The sequence below is a fragment of the Schistocerca cancellata genome, chromosome 4, assembly GCF_023864275.1.
Source record: "Schistocerca cancellata isolate TAMUIC-IGC-003103 chromosome 4, iqSchCanc2.1, whole genome shotgun sequence".
Taxonomy (NCBI): domain Eukaryota; kingdom Metazoa; phylum Arthropoda; class Insecta; order Orthoptera; family Acrididae; genus Schistocerca; species Schistocerca cancellata.
Window position 1 is genome coordinate 26,685,049 of NC_064629.1, and position 18,935 is coordinate 26,703,983.

The 18,935-nt window shown below is 37.8% G+C and overlaps 1 protein-coding gene across 8 annotated transcripts in view; it reads left to right on the forward strand.

Annotated features, from left to right (window-relative positions):
- LOC126183339 (polyhomeotic-proximal chromatin protein) overlaps positions 1–18,935 on the forward strand; it is a 297,294-nt gene that overhangs the window by 250,050 nt on the left and 28,309 nt on the right. For all 8 annotated transcript variants that reach the window (XM_049925210.1, XM_049925209.1, XM_049925206.1 and 5 more), the window contains 2 exons: positions 15,400–15,512; positions 18,349–18,589. In XM_049925210.1, coding sequence (XP_049781167.1) covers positions 15,400–15,512; positions 18,349–18,589 — 354 coding nt within the window. The remainder of the gene's footprint in view (positions 1–15,399; positions 15,513–18,348; positions 18,590–18,935) is intronic.

Consider the following 18,935-nt stretch of genomic DNA (forward strand, 5'->3'; position numbering starts at 1 on the left):
TAAAATGACTCTGCTGAAAATGGGATGAGCAATGCTACTCCCAAAATTCTCCATTATTTATCTACTCATATACATTGTTAAACTGATCGCAAAGCTATATCTAAAAGATGAGAAAGTTTGACATATTTCTGTTTTACAGAATTTGAATTTATAAACTCGTAGCTTGCTTAGTATGAATTACGAGAAACAACAGTAAACAGACACAGTTAAAAGTTCCATATACCACAGATTAGTATATAACGCAATGTAAAATTGTTGTTAAAGTCTGCGTGTAGCATTTTAGTAATATCATTTACCCATGCAACCTTCAAGCCCTGGCCGGCCTGGGTGGCCGAGCGGTTCTAGGCGCTTCAGTCTTGAACCGCGCGACCGCTACGGTCGCAGGTTCGAATCTTGCCCCGGGCATGGATGTGTGTGATGTCCTTAGGTTAGTTAGTTTTAAGTAGTTCTAAGTTCTAGGGGACTGATGACCTCATATGTCACGTCCCATAGTGCTCAGAGCCATTTGAACCTTAAAGCCCTAAAAACACTTGCCAAAAGGTATAGGCGTAAGTAAACTCGACCTTGGTTTTCTTATGATTAATAAGTGTCGTGCCTTACTCAGTCAAGATTTCTGTGCTTGTTAAAATGTCGTAGATACGAAAAGCATATCCTGTGAACGATAAACTAAAAATAACTGACCGTGTGAAAGATGGTGACACAGTAGCAAGTTTAGCACGTGAGCTAGTGTTGTGCCTTAAGAAATGGTTGAAATAATAAACTTACATGTTTTGTTAACACAAATGAAATTGAGGTGGAATGGACAGAAAAATGCACAAACTTTTGATTTGATTTATATAGTAACAAATACTTTATTACATACTATGGGTGGTTTTCAAGGTGGAACTGTTGCCACGGAATTAGCCACGAGCATTGAAGAAGCAACGTCTTCCGATAGTGAATCGACCCCAGTTTCGTGTAATTCTATACAAAGTTACGGTAGATAATATTCAAATGGTGATGAAGTGTGTAATTGTGATGAAACTTCGCCTTATTATCGCGGTTACCAGCTAGATTGATTAGTTTGCTGGTTGTTTACAGCTCTTTAGGCTGTTTTTCACAATCTCATATCCAAGCTTCTCGATCCTAATATAAATATTCTTTCAAATTTGTTCGTTGCATGTTCTCCACTTGATTTTTCCATTCTTTACCGGGTCTTCGACTTTTCTCGGCCATCGTTCATCCCTTAATCCCATCACATGCCCATACCATTTTAAACGCCGGGTTTGCATCTGTTCGGTGATGTACGTAAGAGTTAACATTCGCTTCCAAGTTGTTTCAGGATCTCCTATCACCTTGAAACTCAACAACTTCCCAAAAAAATCCATTTGCACGGCTTCAAGTCTTCTATCGTGTTTTGCCATTTTCCAAGTTTCCACTCCATATAAACAAATGTTTTGTACTATTGATTCATATAATTTTGTATTTATTTTATCTTACCAAATGATGGAATTCAGCTTACTGAGTGCTTAGATTGTGTTGTCCTCTGCCTTATTTCTTGTTTACTGGGACCCTAATCTAAGACTGACTCTCAAATATTTATACTTTTGACACACCACAATGTTTCTCCATCTATTATAGTCATGTTATACGGAGATATTTTGCTTTTAGAAAAGTACATTGTTAATCCGGTCTTATTGTATGTTTCTCATTTTAATTATGTACAGGTACTCTATATCATAGTCACCTGCAGGCAATATTACTTGATCGATGAATAGTAAACTCTGTAGATAACGCCAGTACATGTCTAGGCAAGTTCCTTCACAATGTTTCATCCATTCTTTAAGAACTAAATTCAGATAATATGTAAGCAGTGTAAGTGCTATACAGCACGGCTGTGTAAGACTTTTGGTTGGTCGCGTTAATCGGGAGATTTTTTTCTTTATTTTAATTCTTGTCTCTAATGCCCTGTGAACTTTAACTGCAGCAGCATATATCCAGGGTGTATCAAAAAGAATCAACTGATTTAAAAAAAAAATTGTAAGTATTATGCCGTTTGAGGTATTTGCGTGAACAACGTACTGTTGGAAAGAGCAAACAATTGAGGTTTACATGGTTCCCGTTAGGTAGCAGCAGTGTGTGCTCACTTCAGCTCTAGTAAAAATATATGGGGACAACAGAAAGCGTTCTGTGCTGTGCGTTTTGTGCAGTGCGGGCCAGTAATAACTGTTCAGCATGACGTTCGTACGACGTATGGTGTGTATCCACCTACAGCACAGAAAATCAGACGATAGCATGAACAAATCCGAGAAACAAGTTGTTTGTGTATGGGCAAATGGCCGGCCCGTCCCCGAGTGTCTGGCACAGACGGCAGACATCTGTTCGCCGTGCAGCTCGACAGCTCAACATGCCTCCGATATCCGTTTGGCACGCGTTTCGCCGACGTTTACACATGAAACCATACTACAAGCTCTTCGTGAAGGTAACAAACGACGACGTATGGAGCTCTGTAATTTCGTTGTTGGAAAGATGAGTTTTCTTCCACGCTTGGTGTTTCGTGATGAGGCAACATTCCTTTTAAATGGAAAGATGAATCGTCATAATGTGAGAATGTGGGGTACGGACCGACGACGTGAACTTCTATATCATGAGGGCCTTTCCAAAATTTGTGTTTCGCGCGGTTGCACTGGAAAAGGTGTATGGTCCATTTTTCTTTGCCGAGAACACTATTACAGAAATCTCATATGCTTGAGAACTTTCTTTTCCCACTGTTGGAGACTGATTCGAACGACTTCATGTACCAACAGGATGGGGCGCCGCCACACTGACATTCGAAGTGCGGTAATATTTAAATCAAAGGATTACTGAACGATGGATCGGTCGCACTCGACCGAATGATTCAGCCTTACATTACTGGCCTCCAAGGACACCGGACGTTGACCGTATGTGATTATTTCTTGTGGGAGGTTTATAAAAGACTGTTTATGTGCATCCGTTACCAACAACAATGAAAGAACTGAGACATGCACGCTGCAGTCTGGGAACAATTTGAATACCGTATTGACATATGCCGTGCATTTAGGGGGCATATTCAACACCCATGAAAAGGTATAAAAAAAACTTGAGTTTTCCGTTAATCAAAAAACAAAATTAATTGTATATGTTTATTAGTTTTAGAAATATAGACGTACCAAATCGGATGATTGTTTTTGATGCACCCTGTATATTGTACTCTCATCATGATAATGACGTAAATCGTTTATTGGTATGGTGGCGCTTCCTTCTTGTAAATATATGAAAAAACATGTTTTCCTCTTTTTTCCAGTTGTCTCTCTTATAAGAAATATATTCACAGGATCAATCTATGGCAGAGACACTGTTTCAATTTCGTTCTCCAGGTTTTATTTTATAATTCGGCCGTACATCCATCCCAGTGTCGCTGTAATGCTAACACTCCTGGATGCCTATTTGTTGCAATCTTGTTCCTTTCTTATGAAATGATATCACATACACTTTTTCCGTTCTTTTGGAGGGTCTTGCGTGGTAAACCACTTGTTAAGGTGAAGTAGAACTCTTAAATTTAAGGGGGGGGGGGGCGGAGAAAGGAAAGGGAAGGAATTACTGATGTCAGCTACATCGGGACATCAATAATTTGTTCCGTCAGTGAGAAGGCATCAGCATCAGCGATCATTTAAAGCTGGGACACGCAGCTCTACCAATCCTTGTTCACTGTCCACCTCATTTACCTGCTGATGTGTTGAAGTCGCAAGACTGAAAGTGTAATGAGACTAATACCCCACGCAAATTAGGAAAAATGGGGGAAATAATCAACATATTTTTGATACTTTATGAAAACATTCGTTGGTGGTGGTGTCCCTCTCTCCCCTTAATTCTTTAATTTCTATTGAAATTTTGCTGAAAGTATATCAAAAGCACTTTTGCGGCAAGATAACCAGTTCACGAGACACTGTCTGAAAAGTTTAAAAATTAGTTTGGAAAATTTTTAATTTTAATTCAGTCATATAAAAAGAGTAAAGAGAGAGTAAAGAAAAGAAAGAAGTGAAACTCCTTTTATAACTGGCATTTTTGATTTAGAACAGCTCTCCTGTAAAGTTTTTTAGTTCAGTATTATTCACTTAATATTTATATTGGAATCGAAATCATTTATCGTGTGAATTATAACGCAGAAAACTGAAATGTCCCGCACGACCTTAATAAGTTCACTACATAAATTTAACGTGACACGTGTAGGGAAATACCACAGTAACAGTGGTAGGGGAACGGCGAGCGAATGGGAAAGGGAACTTTGCATTTTCACTGTTGGCTAATCCTGCTTTCAACAATACTGACCACGCAGGAAATTTCATAAAGTTGAAAATATACAAAATATTTCCATACACTTAATTACTCTTTTCATTTATGGAAAAAAACTGCAAAAAATTATGCATTAACATAATCCTGTTCCTACTCATGTATCTCTAAAACTATTCGTCTGATTTCAAATATGCATAAGGCCTTTTTGTTTAGAATTTCACGAGAGTAATTAGTTTTCTTCGAAAAGTGAATTATTTTGTGCAAAAATTTAAAAAATGGAAGATTTGTTTGGTGATATGAGATTCTTTTCGAATGTTTTGAGATCCATAGCTAAAGCAACTTATTGGTTTGTGACGTCATCACGATTAGCAAGGTCAAACGACCATCGTGAACGTTTTAGCGTGAAATTAGTCAGACAAGTTTTTAAGAAAATATGAATTTGTCAGAGACATTTTAGATTGTATAAATTATATAATCAACTGGTTATACTTGCAGTGTGCTGTTTTTAAAATTGAAATAATGATTTTTGTATGTACACAGTTTCAGCTTTTTGTTCTTTAAAAGAATCCATAAATAAGTCACGTTGAATACCTTAATGATTCCAGTACCCTTTGTTTTTTTTTAATTTCGTCACTCCATTAAATCATACTCCTGTAAGGTAAAATTTTGTACAAACAAATTATAAATCCAAAATACTGTGTTATACGCTTTTAATTGAAAAAAATAAGTTATTTTTTCAGGTTAGTTATCATAAAATTTGTACTGGTAGGGCCCGCGCCACAGGTTCAGCTTAGGGGTGTACACATCCAAAATATGGGCCTCCATCGCAGTCAGCTGCTCACTTGTAGATGAGGTATGGCAAATATTCATGCAGGCAGTAAATCTAAAGACTGTTGCGTATTGAAAGTTGGCCTGGTGGGTGAAAACATCAGTATGCTCTTTGGAAAAGTGTTCCGATGAAGAAAATACAACACAGAAGAATATACTGACATAGTTTTCAACAGCAAATATTCACTCTGCAGGTGATGTTCTGGAGTGCAGTATTTATTTTGAAGACTTGAACCGCTGGACAATCGTAAACATGTACCGACTTCAGAGACAGATTGATGCTATGTGAAACGAGATAGGTAGAATAGTTAAGGATGAACAACATAGCATTGACGATGATAGCGGTACACGGGAAATACTGGTTATTGTGAACAGTGATTACGTGGATGGAGAGACAAAATGAATCGAACTGTACTCAGTTATTGCACCCGATGAATAGATAACAATACGCACAAACGAAAGTGCGTCGGATGACCCTCCAAATGACTCCTGTAAACCGGGGTAAAAAAGAACAGCCTGCAGACAGTGTTCTTAAATAGCCGTGTATTTTTAATACCATAATATATTAAAGTATTGTATTTGGAACTCCTGTAGTGTTGTTTCATCGTCATTTGATTTAATTGCTGTATGTGGTAGGGTACATAAAATTTTTATTTCTGGTCTTTAGATACTGTATTATATATAGTATAGCATTGCATTGTGTTTTTCCGAAAATCCCATGCAGCTAAATTTCAGACTTGTTTCCGTCAGGGGCAGTCACTTATTTATAACTCGTATCTGGTCTCAAAATATTTTATTGTGGGCTTGTCGGAACTTCATTCCCGCACTTGTTCTAGATTGATACATTTTATAACACGTCGCAATTCTTGGAACGGCATTCAGTTGCCAGTCAGAAGTGCCTTCGTCGATCGTCATTATTTGACCAAGGTTCTGTCACATCATTAAAGACTGGAAAATCTCTGTAGACTTCTAACAAGCTCTCCTCCTCTGAACAACGCACGTGAAGAATCAACAAGTCACTTAATTGTGAACGCAGTCTTTCCTGGGCAATTTATTTGGTGGTCTTGTAGATCGTGCTTCATAAATAGTTAGTGTGTTGGCTGATGAATTTTCCGTGACTGGATGTAGTGCTTCTATTCCAGAAACTTGAGTGGTGATCGGTGGAGTGGCGTCAGCAGTTAGAGCTAGTGTACTACCAGCCAGTAGTGTCATTTTGTTGCTTGACTGTAGCCTTCGTTCCAGGGTACATCTAAAAGGTTCAGAAGCAATTTTCAGTTAAGTTTACGTATGGCGATGGTAGGCACATTAACAAGCAATAGCTCTAGTTTCCCGAGCGCACACATTTTGCTTGGAGTACATGTCAGCCTTCTCAGTAGCCATTGGCTGGAACAGCTGGCGCGTGCGGCGTGTGACAGACAGAAATTTCTCTCTGAGCAGATCGCACTATCTACTGGCGTTTTCACTTGCTCTCCATGCGTAATAGAAAAGTCTGTCCGTGCTGGTGTCGACAGAGATTAAAGTAACAATTCTGGACTAACTGATGCTTTTCTCAATTATTGTCGTGCTGCCTTACTTCAGTATGAGTTACGTTAACACTTTATTTATTTCTCTGTGGCGAAACGAAACACGCGTACTTCTATTTTTAAATAAAAATGGTTAAGATTTCCGGCTGAAGCTTTAGGATTTTTAATTTATTTCTGAGATAGAATGGATCCTATTACAAGTTTACAAGTTACTTGCAGTCGACACAAGGGAACTGTCGTGCACGTTTTTTGCATTAGCATTTCGCGGAAGGGAGGAAACTGTCACAGTGTGTTTATGAGCTGACGGGGAGGAGAGGATAAATTGCATCTTTCTAAGTTTTAATACATCAAAAGGTGACGTAAATTCCAGCGAACTTAAACAACCGATGACACACGCAGGATTCCTCAAAATAAGTAAAATTGCCCTGACAAATTAAAACGCTTCAGGCAAGATGCGAACATGAGAAATAATTTATTTCATAACATTTCATGACACTGAAAACAATATCATTATTTCAGACGAGTAACCTTGCTACTCTGTTCAGAAGACGCGGGAGTGTGACATGATTGTATTCCTGAGAGCTACTGTTTACGAGCAGAGGCCGCGTCCTTGGAGGCCCAGTAAACCTGTTTTTGCTCAGTTTTGAAGAACTTTCTTGCCAAACGGGTTTTTCTCCAGTTGCCATTACTAATACACAACAAAATAGTATGCTGCTAACGTAGATCCATTAGACTCAAATTTGAGCAGACATGATTTATAGTATCGGCCTACTACACGGTGTGCTGTTAAAATATACATCGCAATTTAAGTGAAACTTGTGATGCACCTACTTATTAATTAAAGATAACTTCAAATGACGGGATCGATTGTTACGAAGTGTCAGGAAGTATATTAACTTTGCCTGTGAAGTTGACGAAAACTCGTGATTCCAAGGGTTAGATCCTTGCTTCCTGTCCGCCTTTCTGGCTTACATGTGGTTTTAGTTGTGATAGGATAGTTCAGAAGTTAGAAATTTCTAACCATGGATAAAGAATTACAAGGAGGAATGGACACAGGTATTAAAGAAGCTGTGGACGAGATAAAAGGAGCCGTGGGCACAGAAACTGAGGAGTCTGATATTGATGATTCCATTGATAGTGAGGTGGAAGACTCCATTGATAGTGAGGTGGAAGACTCTATTGAAAGCGAGGTGGAAGACTCTATTGATAGCGTAATAGCAATGTATGCCGTTAGTGGAAAAGCCACGGGCTCTGGTATTGGAGACGCCAGCGGCGGCGATACAGAAACCACCGATTTTGAAGAAGCAGGCGACGAGATAGGTGAGAGAAACTTTTCTCCAACATTTTCTCCGCCTGACAGATACGATAGAACACGAGGTGATTTACCTCTTAGGTCGCAGTAAAAAAAAAAAAAAATAATAAACCCTGCTTGCATTTGTTTAACGCACGTTAAATTAGTTCATTAGACAACAGAGCTAATAACTCATTGGTAGAAAATGCTAGAGCAACTAATTAGTAGTGCTGTTACGTCATTGACCTTGAACGGAGCAATAGCGAATCCAGAATTGAAGGAGGAAATATCACTTCAAAATTTACAATTAAATGAAATCAGTTTATCTGAATAATTGTAGAGATAATTAAATGGAACCTGATTTTACATTCTGTTTTAGTTGGTCTTTTAATCAAAAGCAGAAACTGCTTAATGAAAAGTCTAGCTTCCTGTCATGTTCCTTGCTTAATTTTAAACTTATGGATGCAAGTTACTTGATGCTGGAACTCTGGTTTTATTGTTATAATGTTTTGTAATTCTTAGGCTTCCACATGGTACTAAACTGAAAAGCAAAATCTTTTGTTTCCTTGTGGATACTTGTAAACAGTGTTTCTGTACAAATAACACTGAAGAGTCAAGTTGCAGATGTGTGTCAAAAGAAGTAGCCAATGTACACACACACACACACACACACACACACACACACACACACACACACACAGCTAGTTGGTTCTATTAAGAAAGTTGGCAACCAATAAGTCCTTTATGCCTCTCTTACAGTATTATTGGCCTTAGCAGCCAGACAGTGGTCGTGTGTGTGTGTGTGTGTGTGTGTGTGTGTGTGTGTGTGTGTGTGTGTGTGTGTGTGTGTGTGTGTGTGTGTGTGTGTGTGTGTGTGTGTGGGGGGGGGGGGTGTTTGTGTCCAAATTCAGGTGGTGGCCTTTTGGTCAAAAGCTTACTTGTTTAGCAGTCTTTTTGTTGTGGCTGTCTGCAGCTCAGCCTTTCCACTTCCTCTATATGGTGAGTAGCAATCTATCATTTTCATAATATTGTCATTGTTCCAGCTTTGATTTTCCATTATGTGATTTTGTTATTGGCATTTAAATTTTTTATGGCTGCTGGCAAGTTATTGAAAATGTGTCTACCTGAATAATAGACACCTTTTTGGACTAATGTTAGTGACTTAAAATCTTTGTGAAGATTTTTCTAGTATTGATTTCATGAACAGAGCTGTTGGTTTGATAAAAAATATTAATTTCTTAATATTTGACAAACTTCATTAATGAATAAATATATTGGGAAACAGTAGTTACAATCTGTAGTTCCCTAAACAATCCTCTGCAGGGTGTCATGAGTTCACAACACAAATAAAGCTTATTATACACGTTTGGACCGGATAACTTTAGTTTGGTTTGACAAGTTACCCCAAAAACCAATGTCATATTATGACAATATGGAATGGAAGTAAGCATAATATGCAAACATTTTCATTTTTATATGCCCTATGTCTGACAGCATTTGCATTGCGACAGGGTATTTGTTCAGGTGTTTCAACAGTTCAGTGGTTTGCTCTTCCCAGTTGAATTTATCATCAGGCTATAATCCCAAGAATTTAACACTGTCCATTTCTTCTGTCTGGTGTCATATTTTAGGCATTTACTGGTGGGAAACCTGTTAGAAGTTCTATAATGCATGTAGTGTGCTTTTTCACAGAGTAGTGACATAGACTTATCCAGGAGCCAAGTATTAATGTGCCTGAAAATTTCAGTATGTGACCTTTCTAAGACTACATTTGCGTTGCTATTTATTGCAATGTTTGTATCATCTGCAAACAAAACAAACTTGACATCTGATAGTGTTAAAGATGAAAGATAATTGATGTATACAAGAAAATGTATGGGCCCTAAGATGGAACGTTCGAGGCACGTGTAATTAGTTCCTAGTTGGATAATGCCCAATAACTTACTACATCTCTCTTTCTTAATGGCACCCTTTGTTTCCTGACAGAGATATAGGATTTGAACCATTTTGCACCATTCTTGTAACACTGTAATATTCTGATTTACTTGAAAGAACTTCGTGATTTGCGCAGTGGAATGCCTTTGACAGATCACAAAATATACCAGTAGCCTTGTAATTTATTGTATAATGAAGTAAGTACATTTTCACTGTATGTGTAGTACCCTTCTCAATATCAGAACCCTTTAAAAATCCAAACTGCAACTTTGACAATATTATTTGCTTTCAGATGGTTAATGCCTTTTAAGTTTTACAACACTGCGCAGATCTGTTTTCTATTATTTACTCTTCATGCTATCTGCCCCTCTTCATGTCTGGTCCTGTTGGTCTAATCCTCCACTGTATCTCACATTGTCTTTATTTTGTTACGTGATGTGATTATCTTTGTCTTCTAATGCTTTGATCATGATGATGATGATGATGTCCCATACTCGAGGAGCATAGGGGATGATGCGGGAAACCCGCACTGCTTTGATGTCCATTTTATTATTTTGCAGTATGTCTTGTAATATGCTATATCGTCATCATCATCATCATAGCTGTTTCTGACAGACACAGTTTGCTTTTTGTTTTAAAGGATACCTTTACTTCTTGAGTAATCAGTGGCTTCTTTGTAGACTTCAGTCTAATTTGGATTAGTTTCAGAGGAAAACAGTATTCAAATAAGGTAAGTACTTTTTTAACACAATTGTATTGTGTTTCATTCATGCCATGAATACTATACATCATTCCAGTTCATTTGTTTGAGATGGTCCTAAAATGATCAATTTTTTAATTACTGAGTGCCCACTTGAATTCAGATGTAATAGATTTAGTATACAGTTCAGTATTAGAATTTAACAAAAGAAGCTGCGTGTCATGATCTGAGAGGTGTTTGGGTATTGGTTTTGCAGTGTGAAGTTATCTGTAAGTACTCAGTATACACTTATAATTATCAAGAATTTAGTATGAAATTCTTAACAAATCTGTACCAGTGGTCATAATGATCAGAGAGGCAGAACATGTCAAATGGGTCTGATGAGTCTCTTACCTGTGCAAAAAGGTTTTTCATTAATTATACTCCTTAGTCCTCAAATATTGTTGTGTAATAATGATAGGTGGCATTTTACCTTGACAGAGTAAAAACTGTGTGGAAATTAACTTTTGTGTGATGGCTGAAAATTGTTAATGAAATGCTGTTTGTGCTGAAGTAATACGCCAGAATTGTGGTGTTTGATTTCTTTCTAAAATTCTGCTAATAAAGTATGGCACTGTAGTTCACTTTTACAGACTAGATTGATGACTTGACACGGATTTTATTTTAATTTTTTAGTTTTTTAAAATGAATTAAGTAATCAGTAAAACTATTGTCTTTGAATGTGGAGGCTGACTATTTCCCTTCCCATAAAGTATTCTCTCATCTTTTTCTTTTTTTCCCTGCATGTACAGGCCTTATGCCAGCCACCTTCATACAAGCAAACCTAAGCAGAAGGTACATTATCACTTGCATTCATTGATGTACATTGTCCACTACAAAACAATCCTAAAACATCAACCAGTTTGCATATAAGGTCAGTACTAATTGAAGAGGTGTGTTGAACCTTTTTTTTTACAGATGAGCAGAGGAAAAATAATAAAAACAGCAAGTCTGAAATTGTCCAGCAATGAAACATTTTCCAAAAATATTGGAAATGCTTAAGTCTGTGAAAGTTGCAGTATTGTAATACTTTCAGTTATAGAGACACACTTACCTGTTTTAATGAATTTCTATCATAAATCGTGTCACAAATGATAGTACAAGGCTGCATACCTCATAAAAAGATACAAAGAATTACATTGCTTTACATACCAATAGGCAGCTGAAACTTTTTGAAAATCAGAAGAGGATGTATATTTAGTGTGTGTAGTGACACTGTAAGTGTACAAAAAATGGAATGTCCAATACTTACTAACATTTTATACATAAAGTGTACCTAACTCCTGCCCACAGAGTGCAACTCGGCAGCCATTTGTAGACTGTAATGGCTTTGCATTGCCTATTATGTAAAAGGCATAGTTTTGGTCAGAGTTAATTTAGTCGCGATTGTTACGCAAAGATAAGCATGCGTGTGAAATAATTTCACACATAAAAAGTACAGTACTTGCAGTGTAAAATTGGGTAGGCTATGTAAAATGATTGGTACCAGTGTAATAAAACAGAATTTTATCATACAGGCGTAATCAGTTTCTTTCCCAACATTACCTTATATTTACTTCCTAACCTGCCATCTATTTATTTTAAATACAATTATTACAAAGGTAAAATTTGCTATACTGTTGCTTCTTAAAAGTAGAACTCCCTATATTGTACTCCTGTCCTTTCCCCATATGGCCCTCTTCTCTTTTGTTACACATCTCTCTCTATATAGTTTAGGTGAGGCATTGATTAGTTGACAGGTGCACGATTAAAGTAATTGCTTTTCCATATTCAGATACATTTTACTAATTACACACACTCCATGGAGATGAGCTTGGGTATAGGAACAAGGAAACTTGATGCTTGAATGATTGTATAGATCACTTGAATTGAACTGATGATACTCTCAAGGGAAGCTGCCCATTGCACCCCCCTCATATTTAGTGGTAAGATTGCCTAATGGATAGCCCGCCAAAAACTGAACGCAGATCAAGTGTGAAAACAGGAAGAATGTATACTGAATTGTGAAAAACAAGCAAAATAGAAACTGTGAATGGTCCAAGCTTAATAAGTGCAATACTTAGCAAACATCAACAGCCGCAGCGTCATGGTTAAGTTGTCATGGTGTTGGATGACAAAGTGGATGAGCCATGTTCATAACTGTATTGAGCCAGTTATTTTTCTTTCTTTTTTTTTTTCATAACATTATGAACTGTCCTTCTGGTCACTGAAATATTGGTTCTTTCTGTAGTCTTGGTAGTTGTCAAAGTATACATTGGTTATACAAGGGCTGAATGAAAAGTAATGCCTCCACCCTCATTAATTGGGTTTAGATGGGAATGCTTTAATAAATCAAACTCAGAAATAATTCTTAGAATAATATTTCTTAGAATGTCATCTTTAATTACCAATATTCACTTTTCGGCATAATCACCAGCCAATTGGACGACGAAAAAGTTTTCTGAAGCCATCACGGAAGAAGTCGACACTGTTTCCACAACCACAGTCTCACAGTTCTCTCAACATCTTCATCAGAAGCATAATGATGTCCCCGCAGATAGTCTTTCATTATTGAGAACAGATGGAAGTCAGGAAGTGCTAAATCTGGACTGTATGGAGGATGTCGTACAGTTGTGAGATTCAGTCTCTGAAGTTGTGCTGTGGTGGCACATGAAGTGTGTGGATTGGCATTGTCATGCTGCAGGAAAACATTTCCCTTTTCCTTTTGGACCCTTGGTAGCCGTTGTTTCAGAGTTTGCAACATTGTGAATACTTTGCACTGTAACAACACAGCTATTCAATGCTAAGGCTTGAGAAGAGGCTACGGAACAAGCCAGTACCTGCCACATGTTGAAGAGTTACGAAGGTGGAGGCATTACTTTTCAGTCAACCCTCATAGAATATGAGTCATGTGGTAAGAATACATTACCATCACAAGTAAATGTGGTGAATAGTGAGAGCAGTGTGACATACATGTCTCATAGAAATGAAAACAACAAATAAATGGGTGTGATCTATGTTACAACAAAGGAATTCCAGAGTCAAAACTTCTGAAATGGAGCACAACTTCAAAAACATTAAAAACATGTTTTGACAGAGCACAGAGAAACTGTGTGATTGTAAAACTGTTGCATTCATTTGTTGCAGCTTGTGTGACAAACTATTATGTTTTCATCATTTCCTTGGAAGTGATCACTTTCACATTCAACCGTACACCTAAATCGGGCAGGGAGGCATCTCTCACTCAATTACTAAGCTTACAAATTAGGTGCGTCACTAAGAGATTCCTGTCATATGACACATGCCCTGTCACTAATATGTGTATGGCATCCCAGACGTGTTTTCTGATGACTTGGTTGACTTGTCGCCTTGTCATCAAAAGTTTGTGGGTCCCATTCAAAAGCCACTTCCTTTCGGCTGCTAATAGCATAGTCGTGCAGAATTGACTGTCATTATAGGTCCCTTCCTTACACCTCGTTGTTGCAAACGGACTTACACCATGACAGACACAAATTAGAATACAGCGAACAGAAGGGAAGAAAAGAAAATTTGGTACAAGGGAGGTCTGAACACAGCTGGCCCGCTTGACAGTACAACACCATGACCTCTTAACCACAATCCCATTGCTCTACTAGGCTGCTCTGTAGTGCACTTCTTGGCCTTGGAATGTTCACTGTTTCTATTTTGTGTGTGTGTGTTTTTTTTTTTTTTTTTTTTTTTTTTCTTCCAAACCCCCCCCCCCCCCCCCCCCCCCCCCCACAGTTCAGTGCACCTTCTTCCTGTTTTCATGCTTGATCTGTATTCAGGTTTTGATGGGCTATCCACTGGGCCCTCTTACCATAAAATATGGTGGGGGGGGGGGGGGTGATGAGGAGTTTCCCTTGTCAGTACATGTTTGAATACAGTGATGGCATTGTGTGAATCCTACTTCATAAGTGGATACTGTGTAGGCAAGCAGTGGAGGTATTACCATGTGGGAATGTTTTACACAGTAAATGGGGGCCCCACAGGAATAGTGCCATAGTTTTGCCAGTGAACGGCATGGAAACCCACCTCACTTTGAGCATATGTTTGTATGTCTGGAACACGTCATTGGCAAAATGCCCATTAGTAAAAAATGCACCATGCACCATGCATCACTCTGAATGTTTTGAAATACTGTGATGAATACTGTATCTGCTCCTTTGCCCACCACTCCTGACGAGAGAGAGAGAGAGAGAGAGAGAGAGAGAGAGAGAGAGAAAACATTATTTTTTGGATTTGGTTGTTACTTCTCAGTGAAAAATACAGTCAGATACATTGAAATATTAAGTGGGTTGGTCACTAAATTGATAGTAATGACTCCGGATGATTGAAACCACTGAGTTTACTAGCAATTATTGTTCATTCTGATTCTCCTCTGTTCTGTTATGTCTCACTACTTACTTTCTTTTCAAAAAGACAAGTAATATGGCATATTTAATAACATCATATTATTTTCTGCTGGGACCATTACTTGTTTTACATCCTGAGGTTAGGTTTAGCAATTTGCAGTGTTTTCTAGTAATTCATCAATTCCGTTTGTAGACAGTTTTTGGTTGTTTAACTGCATAAAATTTAGTTTCATGCATCCATGTAGTTTTATATGTTGTGATGAAGACAAATTTTTAATTTTAAAGAAATGCATGTTTTATGATTTATTGTTACATGACAGAGCGAGTTACAAGAACAGAAATTTCGTGGGCATCACATTTTTTTAGCATTATAAATGTGTGGACATACTTCAAAAATATTTTTGTCATAGTAAACTTAATCCTAATTTTTAATTCCAGCCCATCCAAGTTGCATAGTCGGAAAAAACAGTGGGAAGGAAAAACCACAGTTGAATCAATGGGTTTGCCATGGCTGTAAATTGTGTGCTTTCTGCTTTGAGACAAGTGAAAATGTGAGTAAAAAGATATGTGAATATTTACTGCTTTAATTGCTTGAAGTGCTACTTTATCTTGTTACTCAGTTCCTGTGTGGCACATTCTGTAACAGTTACAGTATCCAGAAACTTTATTCTGTTTTATCTGATCATTGCACATAAAGTTTTGAAGCATTCCAAAGTCAAAAGATTTCAGTATTTTGTCTTTTGTTTTTAGAAAAATATGTTATGAAGATTTTGAAATAAATTTCACTAATACATATTTTATACATGGAATGTGTGTTTGCTTTGTCTTGCTCCACCGTGCTTCACACTACTCGGTTAGAAAATCATCTAAGTAGTGTTTGAAAGCAATCTTTTGCATCATCTGTAACAAGTTGGGACGTTTTAATCACTACTACAGGCATATCTGCACCTGAAAACAATTACCATGCACTTTATTCAATTTTATTGTAATTTGATGTACATATCATGCAGACTCATATTACATTAGTTGTACAGGGTGATTATAATTCAACATTCACTACCTGAGACAGTGTAGATGGAAAACTATTGACGTTATAGGTACCAAACTTTATGAGAATGATGTTCAGACTTGTGTTATTAGTAGTGTTAGCGTTATGACTTCTGTTAAATGCTGGCAATTATACTATGACATAGGGTTGAAATACAAACATCAGTGTGCATTACAATTGCAGACAGGCAACATGAGTGTGGACAAAATGAGCAGGGCTTCACTCCTAAAGCTGTTCCATCAAAACAATGGCAATAGTGCTGCTGCTCTTTGTGAGTATCAGTACATTAAAGAAATATGGAGACGTTCTCTTTCCACACTGGGATTGAAGAACACAATTTGGAAGTTTGCATTAAATGGCGATTTGAGAATGCCTTGCCGGGAGGCTGATGGCCAATTGTGCCACAAATTTTTCAAGAATTTATTGTTACTGCGGCGAAGAATGCTGGATGCAATCTGCGATTCTCGAACAGTGCACGAGCTGTGTCATGACAGTTAAACATTCCATGGTCCACCGTTCAAAAATGCTGCTAACAGCTATGAAATGGTATCTGTATTGGAGTTCCAGGTTGTTGTGGATGCAGGTGGCAGTCACATTAAATGACCAGAATGAGATTTTCACTCTGCAGCGGAGTGTGTGCTGATATGAAATTTCCTGGCAGATTAAAACTGTGTGCCCGACCAAGACTCGAACTCGGGACCTTTGCCTTTCGCGGGCAAGTGCTGTACCATCTGAGCTACCGAAGCACGACTCATGCCCGGTAATCACAGCTTTACTTCTGCCAGTATCTCGTCTCCTACCTTCCAAACTTTACAGAAGCTCTCCTGCGAACCTTGCACGACTAGCACTCCTGAAAGAAAGGATATTGCGGAGACATGGCTTAGCCACAGCCTGGGTAGCTCAGATGGTAGAGCACTTGCCCGCGAAAGGCAAAGGTCCCGAGTTCGAGTCTCGGTCGGGCACACAGTTTTAGTCTGCCAGGAAGTTTCACATTAAATGACGTTTGTAATCTGGAAAGTAAATAGGGTAAACTATTAACAAATGTTTCTTGTGTAAAAATTAAATGTTTCTTTCAATTATTCTTTCAATGGTTTATTCATTATTTTCTCTTCCTCATGTCCTTACAACATTTCATTGTCTACAATCGCTTGTGATGGGGTCCCTCTCAGATCAGGAAAGTTTAATTATGACCACCCTGTACGTGCTGGTGGTAGCATGCAGAGCACGTGGTACTAATAATTATTGTGTAGGCTATAATATCTTAGTCAGTAAAAAGTCAGTTATTACTTCATAAGTTTTTGCATTTTTTGATATGAGGATAGTAGTGATATTTTTGGTAAATTGACATTGGTTTGCAGAATTACTTGCTGATTACAGTACCACTACCATGAAAAGAATATGCGATTTGAATCACTTTCTGAGGTTGAGCCACACAAACAAGTCAAGCAGCTTCCAGTGCCTATCCTTTGGAGGTTACTGGTGATACTGCAATGGAAAAATATCCTAATTATCATAGCGTATTGTCTGCTTTGTGTCCAATCTTTAAGCTACAGTCTTCTGACCACATATTTTTTGTACCAGTGACTAAAAATTTCCAACATTTGCACTATGCCTTAGACATAATTATTTGTTACCCATATATGGCTTTGACTAGCATGTAGGCTACATTACAAAATGGAATAGTTACTCAACTCACTATATTTGTGCACTGTGGATGCCAGCTTAGTGAATTTGCTACCTTCTGCTCCTTTATTGGTCAAGGGTACCAGTGTGGTGCAGTGTCGCAAGACATAATCTTCTAATCCTCAAAGTTTAAATGTGCAGAAGCATTACTAGAAAACCCTTAAGTCACTGACAAATTTGGTTTTATATCTCACCAACACATTTTTATGCATATTAAATCCAAATTTTCTCATTTATGTGCAGTATCGATCTTCTGTCACCCGTTGCTTCCATTACTCAAAGAGCACTGAGCAAAAATAATTGTATGCACACAAATAAAAACAAGTTAATGAAACAAGGGCAACATGTACTAGTTTACAATACAGGCTTTCAAAGAAGTTGCTGGGCACCCAAAGTCAACTGTGATGACCTGGCAGATTTTGATTTTGATGTGTATTACTCTCTAGGAAACTAGTCTTAAAAATTAGTTTTCCTTTGTGTATTCTAATAATATTTGAAGTGATCTTTTGTGAAGGCAGTCTCTAGATTTTAAAACACGTTTTCTCTGGTATTACAAAGCTGTGTTAATGAGTCTTATGAGTTATTGTCAGAATGCATGTCCAGTTCCTTTTCAGTGAAACTGTGTGTGGTATCTACAGTTTGTTTCTGTGTTGCAGGAAGCAATGGCAGTTTGTGTGGAGTGTGGAGATGCATACCATTTGACATGTCACAACCCACCTATAACTGAAGAACAGTGGCATACTAAGTGGCTGTGTTCTTCTTGTGATGATATTGACAAGGCTGATATCAAGCCTCCTGTTGATATCAAACCACCTGTTGACATCAAGCCTCCTGTCGATATCAAGCCACCTCTCGATATCAAGCCGCCCCTGGATATCAAACCAACAATATCAAAAGGTAATTCATTTGTCACCCCTTATTTTTGTTCCATTAGCTTCCTAGTGCACCTGTTAAATGTTGAAGTTGATATGACCTCTTCCCATCAAAATTGTAGACAGAATTTCAATTTGTCACCTATGACTTAACTGCTGTTTCTGTGTAAATATTCCCATCCGCTGTTACAAAGGGTTTATTTATTTACAATTTGCCAGTCAATTTTTGGTTCCATGTCAACAGCAGTTTAACGTAGCACTGAAAGAGGTTATAATCTGTATGTGTGTTGACAAGTTTGTTTGAATATGATGTCACAGTAGGAATAGCAGTACTTGTTTTATGAGAAATATAGAGTGCTGCTCACCATAAG